The sequence below is a fragment of the Mauremys mutica genome, chromosome 23 (assembly GCF_020497125.1).
Source record: "Mauremys mutica isolate MM-2020 ecotype Southern chromosome 23, ASM2049712v1, whole genome shotgun sequence".
In the NCBI taxonomy this organism is placed as follows: Eukaryota; Metazoa; Chordata; order Testudines; family Geoemydidae; genus Mauremys; species Mauremys mutica.
Window position 1 is genome coordinate 15,968,646 of NC_059094.1, and position 14,546 is coordinate 15,983,191.

At 61.2% G+C, this 14,546-nt stretch overlaps 1 protein-coding gene across 1 annotated transcript in view; it reads right to left on the reverse strand.

Moving 5' to 3' along the window:
• The window catches only part of TINAGL1 (tubulointerstitial nephritis antigen like 1), a 29,176-nt gene that overhangs the window by 4,381 nt on the left and 10,249 nt on the right, over positions 1–14,546 (reverse strand). Inside the window, exons 4-10 of the mRNA XM_044998135.1 lie at positions 11,982–12,074; positions 10,616–10,730; positions 7,708–7,831; positions 7,277–7,427; positions 6,550–6,739; positions 6,314–6,359; positions 3,955–4,078 (exon numbers count right to left, since the gene is read on the reverse strand). Of these exons, the coding sequence (XP_044854070.1) occupies positions 3,955–4,078; positions 6,314–6,359; positions 6,550–6,739; positions 7,277–7,427; positions 7,708–7,831; positions 10,616–10,730; positions 11,982–12,074 (843 nt within the window). The remainder of the gene's footprint in view (positions 1–3,954; positions 4,079–6,313; positions 6,360–6,549; positions 6,740–7,276; positions 7,428–7,707; positions 7,832–10,615; positions 10,731–11,981; positions 12,075–14,546) is intronic.

Consider the following 14,546-nt stretch of genomic DNA (forward strand, 5'->3'; position numbering starts at 1 on the left):
ACCGCGTGGGAACCTGGCGCCGCTGCACTCTGCTCCCCGGCGCGGGGCTCAGGGCCTGGCCGGCTGGTTCGTTTCCCAAGCTGCCGTCTGCGACTCTCCATGAGCAGATGGAGAGAACACAAGGGAGAAGGAGCCGCCTGCTCCTCACCTGCCTGCCCGGGGCTTGCTCGGGGCGTCAGGTTTTTCCTCCTGTCCCCAGCCGGGCGGTGGCCTGCGGGTCTGTTTTGCTCCTGGTGTTGGAACGGGTAACCACGGCGACGCTCGGTTTACTGTCAGGTCACCGGGTTGGGGAGCAGGCTGGAGGGGGCCGGGGCCAGGGGTTTGTTTAGCTTTGCCGGTTTCCTGGCTCGCGGAGATGGCACAGGGCCCTGAGGTCACGGCTCCCAAGTTCGCTCCTGGAGCCCAGCCAGGCAGAGTTAGCGGGGTCGGGGGGGGCGGGGGGGGTTGTCAAGTGCTAAGGGATGTGAGAGCCAGGGACAGAGGGGGCAAGGGCTGGGCAAGCTTCCCCCGCACAGCTCCGCCGGCGCCCCTCACTCCCAGCCCCCTGCCGCGCCAGTCCCGGGCCCCGCACAGCTCCGCCGGCGCCCCTCACTCCCAGCCCCCTGCCGCGCCAGTCCTGAGCCCCGCACAGCTCCGCCGGCGCCCCTCACTCCCAGCCCCCTGCCGCGCCAGTCCCGGGCCCCGCACAGCTCCGCCGGCGCCCCTCACTCCCAGCCCCCTGCCGCGCCAGTCCCGGGCCCCGCACAGCTCCGCCGGCGCCCCTCACTCCCAGCCCCCTGCTGCTCCAGTCCTGAGCCCCGCACAGCTCCGCCGGCGCCCCTCACTCCCAGCCCCCTGCCGCGCCAGTCCTGAGCCCCGCACAGCTCCGCCGGCGCCCCTCACTCCCAGCCCCCTGCCGCGCCAGTCCTGAGCCCCGCACAGCTCCGCCGGCGCCCCTCACTCCCAGCCCCGTGCTGCGCCAGTCCTGGGTGCCCCTTGCACCCTGTAGCTCTGCCAGTGCCCCTCACTCCCAGCCCTCAGCCCTCCACATTAATATCCAAGCCCCAGGCTCAACCCCCCGTCCAACACTAACCCACAGCCTTCCTGCTATTCCAGTCCTGCAGCCAAGTGTGCCAATGCATCTCAACCCTTATCTGCAGCCCCCATTGCTGGCCCTGGCCTGGCGAATACAGGTACTAGAGACACTGTTCATTTGCCCTTCACTCCGTCACTCCAAGGGGGAAGGTGGCTGCATTAACCCTCTCCACCTTGGGTCTCTCACGCCCCCTTGGTACCGCAGCTGGGCCAGAATATACAGGTGCAGCTGCCTTTATCCTGCTCGGGCAGGAGCTGAGCTCCAGGGTGCTGTGCACCCCCGGTGCCTGCTGAGGGAGCTGCAGGAACCAGACTTGCTTAGGTTGAGGGGTCTAACTCCGGCTGTAGGGGCGTGGCTATCGGCCCCCACCCTGCAGCCTTTTGGCCCCGCTGCCTGGCCTACCTGCAAGAAACCAGCCAGATCCGGGCAGACCCGGCTGGAAAGGAGCCTGGAACATTTCCAAGCGCTCGTTCCAAGCGCCCCAGCGCCAGGGACCAGGTCACCCCGTGGCAGCAGCACGTCAGCCCAAGCCCGGGCCAAGCGGCTTGCGGGCCCAGGAAGCGGGCAAGCCGGGGCAGCTACCCAAAGGTGCAAACACAGCAGGCTTGTGTCCTTTTTGTCTGCCTGGCAGCACCCCGAGCGGGTGGCGGAGGCTGACATGCTAGTCTTGGCCCTAGCTGCTGAGCTGGATCAAACCCTGCTAGAAACAGGACATTCCACCATCCCCAGGGCTCAGCCCGGTCTTGTTCTGCACGTCCCGCGTGCTGGCTGGGGCGCCTGTTTCACAGCTTAACAATCCTCCCTGGAAGGGCTGCGGCTAAGGGGTTAATGCTACGGACTCCCTGTGCGACCTTGGACACGTCCCCCAGTCTCTCAGAGCCTCAGTTCCCCACCTGTGAAATGGGGGCACAATCCTTCCTTTGTCTGCTTGGACCGGCTCCCCCTCTGGCTGCGCCTGGCACAACGGGGCTCAGATCTCACCTCGGGCAGCTCAGTGCTCCTGCAGCATAAACTATAAACACCGCCCTCTCCTGACCCCCACGCTACCCTCCTTCATGCCAGCCCCTCACCCCTGCTCCAACCTCTCCGCCGCACCCTGGATAACTGCTCGCCCACCTGGTGTCGGACCATCTGAGCCGGCTGCATCCCGGCCACACTAGGCAGGCCGGGCTGCTGTCCGCTCTCCAGCCTCAACCCATCCCATTTGCCGCTGCCTTCCCCGGAAGAAGGTGCCCGACCAGCAGGCAGTAGCCCGGGACTGCAGGGGAGCTCAGCTAGCTAGCGGCAGTAGTGGGTGTCCCAGTGGGAGCCCCATCACTAGGGGGCGCTGTAGACCACACCACCCTCCTCCAGTGCGGCTTGCCCGATCTGTGCATCCCCGGCGGCTCGATCGGCGCAAACCTGGGGTTCGACCCGCTCCTCTCTGAGCGCCGCAAAGCACTGGAGCGTGACTCACCACAGGCTGGGCCCAAAGCACGGGACCCGCTTCCCCCTCCTTTCATCTCCCCCCCTCACGCGCTTCCTCTCCAGCCCGAGGAAGGGGAACTCCCTTCCTCCACCGCAGGGAAAATGTCTTCGCAGACCGAGGGAGCTTTTCCCACGCGCAGCACCCAGAACTGACTCACTGGAGGGCTCGGGCAGGACCAGAAGTCAGGGCGGGACGTGCTCCCAGCTGGGCCATCTGTGCCATCCCGGGGACACGGACGGGTGGTGCCAAGGGTGGGGACAGTCATTCGGTGTAATAGTGAGAACAAGGCAGGCGGAGAGGGCTGTCAGCGCATACACCACCCACCACACAGGTACCAGGGTCCGTACAGCCAGAGCTGCTTCCCCGGGCGCAGGGCGTGCTGGAGTTACTCCATACCCCTCGCCCCCCTGACCATTACTCCACCCCCGAACCTGCACCCACGAGGGGCTGAGGGGCCTTTTGCCATTAACTGCCATGGGGCAGGATCCCGGTCCCAGCCTCCCAGGCTGCACCAGCTTTTCACAGCTGCAGCCCCGGCTGCTTCTAAGCACAAAGCCAACACCCGGCCTGCAACCGGGCCCCGCAGCCTGGCAAGGGTGGAGCGGGGTTGAGGGGCACCAGCAGGGCTGCACACGGGCCCCAGGACGGGAGGAGCAAAGGGCATGGCAGGCTGGTACAACCTCTGGCAGCCTCCTGCTCTCACGAGAGCTAAACCCAGCCTGTGTTTTTCTTAAAGCAAAGGAAACGTGTTTGTTTCTCCTCTTGGCTTGAACTGGCCCAGAGAGGGGCAGAGAGGGGGCACCGGGGCCGGACCAGGCTGCTGGAAATGCTGGGCTGCAATTCGTCAGGCTGGCTCAGGCTGGGATCTCTTGGGAGACTGTCCTGCCCTGCAGCCCCCACCCCACAGAGTCCGGTGGCTCCCAGAGACGAGCTGCCCACCCCCGGGACAGCGCCAGAGGAAAAACTCTCCTCCCCCCAGAGGGGAGTGGCCCTGTCTGGCTGCCATCCTTCCTCCGGCCTCCGCCCTCCCCGCAATGTACTTTGGTTCCTCATTCCAGGGAGAGCGCCGGCCTGGCATGCGTTCAATGCCACTCACCATGGCCCCCCTCCCTCCAAATACACAGCACCCTGCCCCTTCAGCAAACAGCCCAGTGCCTCAGTGTGACACCCCCTGATACACCCAGCCAGCCAACCACCTCCCACCAACACCCCCTCGCTCTGGCCTCAGTGTGCACACACGCACACCGCCCCAACAGCCCTTGCAAACGCCGGACCCGTCCTCGACACCCCCCTAATTTCACACCCCCATCTCCCTCCCCGACACCTTCTCAAACACTCACATAACCCCGCCCGACACCTCTGGCACGCGGGCGCAGACACAAAATTGCTATGGCACGAGAGGCCTCCTTACCCTGTGATTTTCACGGAGTGGGTGCCGTGTCTCCGGTGGTGCTCCGGCTTCCCAGCCATCACCGGAGTGTGCCGATAGACTCCGCTCTTGTACACAAAGAAATCCTCGTGAACCTCCATGATGGCTGCAGACGAAGAAGAAAGAGTGGTGTCACCACGGGGTGAGGGGACAGCTACACGTCATCAGGGAGTGCAGGGCCCATGCTGCCCTCTTCAAGCCAGATTTCTTTCCCAGGTGATGCTCTCTCTATCGTCTGGTGTTGATAGCTAGGTGGAGGGAGGTTGTGTGTACTGCACCTTTAAATTTCCTGAGCCATTTTGTGAGAGGTGGAGTTAATGCAGCATGCTCCGCAGAGAAGCACACACTGTGCTCTCTCCCCTCTTGACTTTTGTTCTTTGTTGTTTGGTTTAAATGGAAAGTCAGCCAGGCTGAACATATAGAGGAGTTTAGTGCAGATGGGGCCAACACAGCTGGGTTTTCGAGCAGGATTTCTCCCTCCCCTTTGGGCTGCCCTTGTTGAGGGAGCTTTTACAAAATGTATTATCACACCGATTAAGAATCAAACCAACGGGAATTTGAGATCAGCTCCCTGCAGTTAATAATTGAACATGGTCCTAGTGATGCGCAGCCCCCATTTGTGACAAGAGAGCAGGATGGGTGCCCCAGCACCAGAGACCATTAATCAGCTTAACTGCGGCTTTACCAATCACACAGCTTGTTAAACATTAAGCAGCCTGGCCCTGCCTGCCAAAGGAGGGGTGTACCAGTGTGGGTATCCTGTGGCGCTGAGATGGGGAGGGGGGGCCCACTAACTAGCTTGGCGGGACACTTAAGGCCCTTGGTTTTCCCTTTTTACTGATTTTTACTGAAAATGTCGCGGGTTTTACAAAAGCTAGTATTGGGCTTTTAGTGAGTTTTCACCCGAGTTTTGGACCACTCAATTACAGGAAAAAAACAACGATGTTAAGAAAATCCAGTACAGCCGAGTTGTGTTTAGGTTGTAATAGGTTAGACAAAGTGTACCCGGGAGGCTGTTAAAGTCAGACCACCGAGTGCGTGTGACCCGTGAATGCGCAATTCATGAACTCACCCACAGGACACAGCAGCTTTGACTTTCAATACTCTTACTTTTCTCAATTTGCTGCTGCTTCTCTCCTCCCGTCTCCCAGTATTAACCCTGGTATTGGCCCAGAAAACTGTGAAGCTAATTTTTTGCCATGGATTTTTGATCCTTTTTTAAAATGTTTGTAATAAACACTAAGCCAGTCCTGGGAAATTGTAAAGAAAAATAAAAACTGAAAACGAAGGGCCTTTGGCATATTCCATGAAATGGACTCACAACAGATTGCAATACTGACGGACCATTTTTTTTTAAAATGGTTGAAACAACCACTTGCAAAGACAAAATGCCAAAGGGCGGCTGCTGTGCGTCTGTACGCTGCCTGGAACAATGGCCTTAACGAACATGATTACTAATAGGTCGCTCAGGCCCATAACCTGGGCATCATCTTGGATTTTGCCTTCTCTATTGTTGTTATTTATTATAATTTGTATTGTGGGACAATTGTGGGGCCCCGAGTCACAGACCAGGACCGCGTTGTGCTAGGAGCTGTACAAACACAGTACAAAGAGATAGTCCTTGCCCTAGACTCCCACCCAGGCTGCGTCTAATTCTTGCCCCCTCTTTCTACATGATGGGATCCTGCTCCCTGAAGCAGGAACGGGCCCCGTTTGCTGTCCCGTTGGGAAGCACATGGTATGAAGCGTGGCCTCAGGCAGCTAACCCTCAGGACGCTAGCCCATGCCGAAAGGGCCAGTTCTCACACCATGCTCCCCACCACAGCACCCGAGGGCTGGATTCACCAAGCACCTATGCCCAAAATATAGACCCTCAAAACCCTGCTGAGCTGCTGCCTAACCCACGTTTTCCCCAGGGAAGTCCCCTAGTTCTCAGTCGGCCGGCACGCACAGCCCCCTGGCATCGCTGAGCTGCTCTGTGCCTGAGCCCTGGTGGGATCCTCAAAGCCCAGCACTTGAGGCTAACGTCTCCCCTGCCAGCTCCACCCCGAGGTCCTGGAGACGGGTGCTGGATGTGGCCAGGGATAGCAACAGAGGGGCAGCCGCCGGAGGGACATGCCCCCTTTACCCCACTCCCGGGGGGAGAAGGAGCAGCCCAAATAGAAGCCAACCACCTAGTCCCCCCCTCTGCACTAGCCAGGGACTGGTAACAGGGTCTGCGGGAGAGGGAGGGGGCTCGCTGGGGCTGGAAGGGTAGCGGGGTCTGGGCCAGAGTCGGATGGGGAGGGGATTCCCTGCGGCAGGTGGTGGGTGGCTACAGTCCGGCTGGCGCATCCCTTACCTTGCACGGGCCCATTCTCCATCAGCTCCTTCATGATCTCCTTCTCCTGCAAACACAGAGCAGGGCTGGGTCACACCCGGGGCGGTGGCAGCTGGGAGACCCTGGGCTTTAATCTCAGCCAGGCCCTCACCCCACCCCTCCAATGCCCTCCTGCTGTCCCTGAACAAGTGGGATTAGCCTCAGCCCCCTGGGCCAGCACTAACCCCCCGGGCTGCGGGCAGGGCAGCGGCACTTACGCTGGAGGAGAGGCGGTAGGCGGGGGTCGACTGGTAGATCTCGTTGGAGTGGGTCTGGGGGTTAGGGCACCGCTGGGTGGCTTGTCTCTTCCCTCTGCCCGTGGAGCGACTTTGCATCATGCAGGGCCGGCCTGCGGGGGCGCTGTCCTTCTCCCGGCTGGTAAAGGGGTAGCAGCTGGCAGTCACCACCCTGGGAGGCAAGAGTCGGGGGTAAGAGCGGGATGCACAGCGGCAGGTGGGACCAAGCGCCAGCCCCAGCCCATGGGCTGGCCCCCGGCTCAGGGACGATGGGCCGGGGAGGGCTGGGACGCCCGGTGCAGCTCCAGGATGGCTTGACTGATGCTGGCCCCATCTCAGATTGGAGGCGACCGTGCCAGGGGATGGATCATTCTCTGGGCAATGCCAGCCTGTTCTTGGGCCCAGTGCAACAAGTCCTGCCCTCTCTCTCCCCGCCTCCGGTTTTGCCAATGCCCCTCGATCCCAACCCATCGCTCTTCTGCTGTTCCAGCCCTGGGCTTCCCCCTCCCGCCGCAGCTCTGCCAGTGCCCTCAGCCTCCTGCCCCCCACCCACAGCTCTCCATCTCCACAGCCCCCCACTCTCCGAGCCCTGAACCCCCAGACACAGCTCGGCTGATTCATTCCACCTCTGCCCTGCAGTCCCACTCCAGGGATCCCTCCCCTGCCCAAAGCTCTGCTCATCCCCTTCCACCCTTTGTACCACACTCACCCTCTCCTGCGCAGATACCACCAGGCCCGGTCGACCCGGCCCCCGCTGCAGCCCTGCTGGTTCCGGGTGTCGCACGAGATCAGGTTCTGGGGGGACAGGGCGGGCGTCATGTGCCCCATGGAATGGATGGAGATCCTGTCCGATGCCACCGCTTGGAGGAAACGCATGTGGTTAGGAGGTTCCTAACGCAGCAGGTACAACATTTCTCCCGTCCCCCGGCCCATCAGCCTCAGCCCCGGGGGCCCAAGCCGGGACAGGGAGCAGCTGGCACTTGGCACTAAGGACGGGCCGTTCTATGCACCACGCCAATGGGCAGAACCATGGCAGCAAGGGGCGGGCGTGGCAGGGGGTCTTCCAGTGAGTGGGTCTCTGCACCGGGCACCTCCTGCCGGGACACACGGCCTGGCACTCCTGCCCGACGGGCGCCTTACCTGCCGTGGAGAAAGCCCAGGAGCCGGCGCAATTGCCCTGGTCCAGGGGCTCGAGGACCATCCCGGGCCACTTGTCAGCGGCGTTGAAATGGCTGGGGAGCTGCTCGTTGGTGTCCATGCTCATCTGCAGAGGCAGAGACAGGGAGCCTCAGCGGGCCACAGGGGCTCAGTGCCAGAGCACCAGGGACACCACGGCCGAGGGCGGCTGGATTTCCAGGCTGCATTCAAGAGAGGAGCCCTTCTAGAGAAGATACCCCAGGGCCAGCTGAGAGCCCGGCCTCTTCCCCTGTCCCCAGGAGCCTTTGCTCCCCCCGCACAAGCCTCCTGCAGGATCCAAACCTCCCCCAAGCAGGCAATCAACCCCGACCCACTTGGTGGACGTTAAACTGAAGATGGGCTTGTGGTAAAGGCCCTGGGCCGGGACTCAGGAGCTCTGGGCCAGCTCCTGGCTTTGCCACTGACTCTGCGCAAGTCACTTGGGCTCAGAGGTATGCAGGTGCCTAACTCCCATTGGGTAAGTTTCCAAAGTGCCTAAGTCCCTTCTTCAAAAGGGGCAGGCGAGTAAGAGCCTAAGTCTCTTTGGAAGTCAATGGGCTTTGGGCTCCTCATTGACTTGGGTTCTTTGGAAATTTTCACCCTCTGCAGCTCTGTTCCTCAGCTGCAAAACGGGGCCACGAATCCTTCTTCTGTCTCGTCTAGTGACACTGCCAGCGCCTTGGGGCTGGGCTGTCTCTCCCTGGGTGTGTGCACCAGGGCGCCCTGAGCTCAGGGTCCGGCTTCTTGGGCTACTGGAACAACAACAGGCTTTCCTGAAACCCGGCTGAACTGCAAAGGTCCCTGGGTCACCCGCCAACTGCAGACCAAATGGCTGCCTTTCGTTTTGGAGTGAATTCAGGGAGTCCTTCCTGGGCAACACTGCCCAGCCCCCGGCCGGCCGCCAGCCATGCACCGGGGCGGATGCAATTCAAATGCGGAGCGTTTATGTGTGATCAGGAAACGTCTCTAAAAATACCCATGGTCAGGGAGTGAAGGACACTGCGGCCTCGGACAGTGGTCCGCCCTGGCTGCCGAGCTTAGAGGGGGGGGCGCGCTGATGTTTGCGCTGTTCCCTCCCGAGCGACCTCACGCCAACAGTAGGGGCGCTCCAAGAAACACAAACCCAGCCATAACAACAGGGACCCTTTTCTCCATCCCCCGCACCTTGACGATTTCAAGGTCCCCAGCAGGAGGACGGATAAATACGAACTGCTGGAACTGGGGTCAGCACAAGACTATTTCAGGACTCTGGTCTGGCCTTGGCGTTTCCTTCCTTCCTTGGTGGAAAGGTGTGGAGACACCGGAGTGAAGGAGCATGGTGTAAACGCCTCGACCATGCAGCAAGAGCGTACCCAGCCAGGATCGCACCCAAGGTCTCTGGCCCCAAAGTACAGGCCTCCAAAGCTCCGTTCAGCGGGAGCAGGGCAGGGTGCGGGTCAACCGCCTAGCACGCTTGGCCAGGGTGCTACCCGCAGCCTGGCCTGGGTTTGGGGTTGCTGCGCTGCTGCCTGCCGGCACCACCAGGAGGCGCTGTTGGGGATGCTGCCCCGAGGTCGTTAATGGACTCTGAGCATGCTACTGCCTGACCGCCCCGACCTTTGCCACCCCCACGTCATGGCAATATGTGTTGGGCAGGGGCGGCCCCCACCCAAGTGGATGCAGCCCCCGCACCTGGCTCAGATGAGTACAGGGAATCCCCGAGACTGGGAAAGCAAAATGAAAACTGGCCTTTCCCCCCATTCACACCTCTTCCCGCCCTGGCTTAGACCACCCCCGAGTCCCGGGGCAAGCAGAAGCGCCAAGAGCTAAAAAAATAAAATCAAATAAAAATGCAGCAGGCGAACAATAGCGCAAGCTGGAATAACGGCCTGTCCCATCCGCTGACAGCCTGGGTTTCCTGCCTGGCCCAGCCAGCTAACTTCCCCCCAACCCCCACTGGAAAAATAGCGTCTTGCTCTCCAAGAATGTGCTTGGAAAAGAATGAGTCTGAGCAGCGCCCGCCGCTCTTCCACACGCACCGGCAGGGGCCACCCTCCGCGGTAAACTGGGCGGGAGCAGAGCCCGGGCGACGTCAGTGTCGTGCCCTGGCAGCCCCTGCCCATGTGTTTGTTCTAGCAGGAGCCTTTGGGGACAGAATGTGTCCGGGGTAATGCACCGTGCAGCAGGCCGGCTTTGCAGACTCAGCAGTGGCACAGCAGGGGCCCGGCACAGGCCTCGCTTTCCGATGGGAAACAAACAGGGGAAGGAAAGGAAAAGAATCCAGGGACCGCAAGGCTGAAGGTTCTGAGCTGGGGTTTCCAGAGGAAGAGGCCTAAGGAGATCCCCACGGAGCCCCCTCTACAGCATCCCTGCCTGCGGGTGAGCAGCACGCTTGTGCACGCGTGTGCGCATGCTTCTGGGCACGTTTGCACGCTGGCGAGCATTGTGGGCAGGCAGGCCCTGATAGTGCTCCCCGCCACATGGATCCTCACGGGCGTTAGCCGCAGCTCGGGAACTCGCCCTGGAAGCCCGTGCGGCGAAAGGCTGCCGGTGCGTGAAATCGAATCGGGACCGCCCGGAGCTTCCGCAGCTCGGCAATAATCAACAGCAGAGAGCAGCAGCCCTGAGCCAAAGCATGGAGCCTTTTCCAGCACAAGGGGGGAAGGCCCTGCCAGGACTGGGCCAATGCCCAGCTCAGGCACAGACACCCAGTATGACCTTGGTCCAGTCACTTAATCTGCCCCGTGCCTCAGTGCTCATCTGTATAATGGGGATAATGCCCCCTCCCCCCCGGGACAGGAGAGTTGGTCTCGAGTGGACAGGAACTAACCAGCCCAGGATGTAACCCAACCCCCACCCTATTCAAGGCCTAGGCCAGGCAAGACAGACTCACCTGCAGCTCATTCATGTGCATGACCATGGGGGGTGGTTTGATGGTCCCCAGCCGGTAGCGGATCCCTTCGTCCAGCGTCATCCCCCAGAAATGGCTGTAGTTGGCGGCTCTCCAGCTAGCGAGGGACAGGCACAGGTCCGATTAGAGGGCACAGCACCCCCGACACGCCCCCGACCCCAGGCGTGGAAAGCGCCACATGGCTCAGTCTGAAGCTGTGGAGCGTTGACCAGCTCCGCCCCCTGGAAGTGCTAGTTGGGGGCATGAGGGTGTTTAACACAGAGATGGGCCTGGGCTGCAGGCCCCACGTCTGGGCACCTCAGTACTTGGGCAGGGTCAGCACCAGATTCCTCCCCGCCAAGGTCAGCGTGGCCCATTCAGAGACGTTCACAGGGCTTCGGTTTGGTCCCTGACACAGAGCGGGAGCTTAGCCACACTGTCCTAGGCACTTATCTGGGCCCCGCTACCGTGGCATCAGCATTTTAATACATTCACTCTCTCAGCACCCCGGGGAGGCAAGGGAGGGCAGTGCTACTATCCCCAGTGTACAGCTGGGGAATGAAGCCACAGACCGGCTAAGGGACTTGACCAAGGTCACACTAGCGGTTGGTACGGAACCCAGGTGTCCGGCCAGTGCCTTAACCCCAAATCCAGCCGTGCTCCCTAGGTGCTAACGGGCGTCTAACAGCATTTTAAGGGAAGGGTTTGGTTACCAGACGCTCACACGTCTCAGGAGAGGTTCCATCCCCCGCCCCGGCCCTGATGTGCCAAGGCAGTGGGGCGCAGGGGCTGGAACCCAGAGCGGGGCTACATTTTTCTAACCAGAAACGGCTCTTTTTTCTAAACCAAAAATTTTCATTCAAAATTGGTCGGCAGGTGGAATTTTTCATTTTTTGCAAAAAAAATAACCACCCCCAAACGTGCTGCCTTTTTGGGGGCCACTGGTACCGAAAACATCCTCAGAATGGTTGTCAGGACTTTTCATTTACGAAAACCAGGGTTGGAGGCACAGGGCAGAATGTTAACCCTCACTTGCCCAGCGTTTCTCCCTCTGTAATGAACTCTTCCTTCCTCCCGCCTTGCGCTCGGCTTGTCTGTATAGACTGCAAGCTCTGCGGGGCAGGCGCTCTCTCTCTCTCTCTGGGTGTCTGTACAGCACCGAGCACAATGGGGCCGTGATCTCAGCTGGGGGCTTTCGGTGCTACCAGGACCCAGCCACTCACAGCGAACCCGGCCCAGCATTTTGCAGGTTTCTCAGAGCATTGGGCTGCCCCGTGGACCCGCAGTGGAACGCTGACACCTCCAACCTCCAGGCTTTCGAAGGCCATGGCAAACCGTTCTCCCCGCCCTCCCGGCAAAGGGCTCTTACCCATAATTCCCGCTGTTGACGGCATCAATCATCTCGCCATCGATGAGGCAGGCGTGCTGCTCGCAGTCCCACTGCCTGTTCCCGCTGCAGGTGCTGGGAAGAGAAGGAGATAGCAGAAGGGTCAGCCAGGGAACAGGTCCACTGGGGAACTGTGGGACAAGGCCTTGCCATCGGCGCGGGACGGAACCGCTATGTGTCTGCCGGCACTAGAGATCTGTCGTGTGAGGTCGTTCCCTCTCACTCACTCCCCGGCTGCACCCAAAGCCACCGCAGCCACGCATTGCCCACGGCACAAGTCGGGGGAGCTACCCCAGGTGGCAGCCGATACTGGATCTCGAGGGAAGCTGCATCCATTGTTGCGCCAGAGTTGTGATTCAGCTATCGGCCTCAGCTCCTGCGCCTTCCCACAACCCACCAAGGACCCCCCCAACCCCCAGCAGCCCATCTGCCTACGCTCTGCTCCCTTTGCAAGCCAGCACTTAAAGGGTTGGATGCTGCCTTCAGAGAAGCAACTAAACTCGCTTCTCTTCACCTTTGGAGCCACGTGGGTCTGCAAAACTGAGCCAGAAAGCCCTTGAAATCAGTCCTTGGCATGAGACTCTGACCCGTTCCCCTGCTGGTCCCTGCTGGAGCTTGGAAGGGCAAAGGAGCATGGGATGAAAACTAATGAGGCTGAAAGTTAGCCAGGCTTTTGCAAACATCAATAAACTCTGGAGCTGGGGGAAGGTTCAGAGCAGCTATTGCTGCCTTTCCATTAGTTCAGCAACCCGTGTTAAAACCTGGGATCACGAGAGAGTCTGTACTAAACCTTCGGGGAAACCTAGCCAGCCCATGTCTGCATTACGGGTTCGGCAGCGACACAACGCTGTATCCCTGTGGCACAGACTGCAGCGACAGAAGGGGTTTCTCCATCGTGGCAGGAACTCCTGCCTTCCCCTTCAAAGGCACCATCAGGGGCGGCTCTACAAATTTGGCCGCCCCAAGCAGTCATGCCCGGGAGGCGCCCCCGAGCCGCGGGAGCAGCGGACCTCCCGCGGTCATGACTGCAGAGGGTCCGCTGGTCGCGCGGCTCGGCTGGACCTTCCGCAGCTGTGGGCGGTTCGCTGGTCCGGCGGCTCCGGTTGAGCTGCCGCAGTCATGCCTGCGGAAGGTCCAGCCGAGCCGCGGGACCACCGTCCCCTCCGCAGTCATGCCTGCGGCAGGTCCGCTGCTCCCGGGGCTCCGGTGGACCTCCCGCAGGCATGACTGCGGCAGGTCCGCCGGCCCAGCCTGCCGCCCCCCCGGGAAAGGGCCGCCCCAGGCAGGTGCTTGCCCCGCTGGGCTCTGGAGCCGGCCCTGGGCACCATTCTTCCATCGCCCTAGCTGCATCTACGGAGCTCCAGGGTGTGGGTTTTTCACACCCCTCCCTGACGTAGTCACCCTGAAATCACTTCTCTGTGGAGACCAGGCCTGGGATGCATTAGAAGAGCTGGGGAGGAAAGGAAGAGCAGGCCCTGCTCAGAGAGTTTCAGGCCAGAAGGAACCATCCTGATCATCTCTGACCTCCTGCACGGCACAGGCTACAGAACCGAGTCGCCCACCGGCTCTGGCTGAGTCACTGGAATCCTCAGATTCGACTGTCAGACTCCAAGTTACAGAGCAGCCACCACTGACTCTAGTTTGGCCCAGCAAGTGTCCTGTGCCCCACGCGGCAGGGGATCCGCAGGGCTGGAGGGGCGGGGCTGCAGCTCTGGATCAGGGTGCAGCAGCTGAGCTGTGGCGTGCTGGCGGGTAGGGAGCATGAAGCAGGCCCCTGAGCCCCCTCACTCCCATAGGCACCAAACAATCCCCCCCACACACACCATTCCAGCACCTCCAGCCCCCTGGCACCACGGGTTGCTCGCACAAGCCTTCTCCAGCATTAACCAAGCTCCAAGCAATGCTTGGTATTTTCTCCAAGAGCCCCGCTGGTTTTTGCTCCTTTTCCAGCCCAGAGAGGCTGCGCTTCCTTTTAAGGCGAAGGAGCTGCCAGGCCGGGCTCTCCAAGGATAGCCAGAGCTGAGCCGGCAGAGCAGCACTGCAGACCCGGGCCCGGCCTTAACCCTTCCCTCCCCGGGATGCTGAGTGGGAGATCTCACCCTGCCCTCCTCCCAGCAGGGGACGACTGCCCCTCTGCGGGGCAGTGGATGTCCAGTGCCCCTGCAACCCTGCTGCCAGGCTCCCGCCGCTGGGTGCACCGTGCACGGGGCTGCATGGCCAGTCTGGGCGGGCACCGCTGGGCAGATGGAGGCAGGTGTTCCACTGGGGTGTGGATAGCGACACCCTCCCGACCCCGCCACACCACGGAGGAGAGAGGGTGGGAACACAGCCGGGGTGGGGGGAGGAGATCTCCCCCCCCCCCGGGCAATGAAGGGAGGCGAAGAAAGGAGCTGGGGGAGGGGGTGACTGCTCCCTCCCACCCCACCCCTCCCCTCCCTTGGCCAAACAGTGATCCCCTCCCTCCATCCCACACCAGGCTCCCTGCACCAGCTGCCAGATGGGCGCTAAACATGCAGGCTTCTGTATTCCAGCTGATGGCCTTTGGCC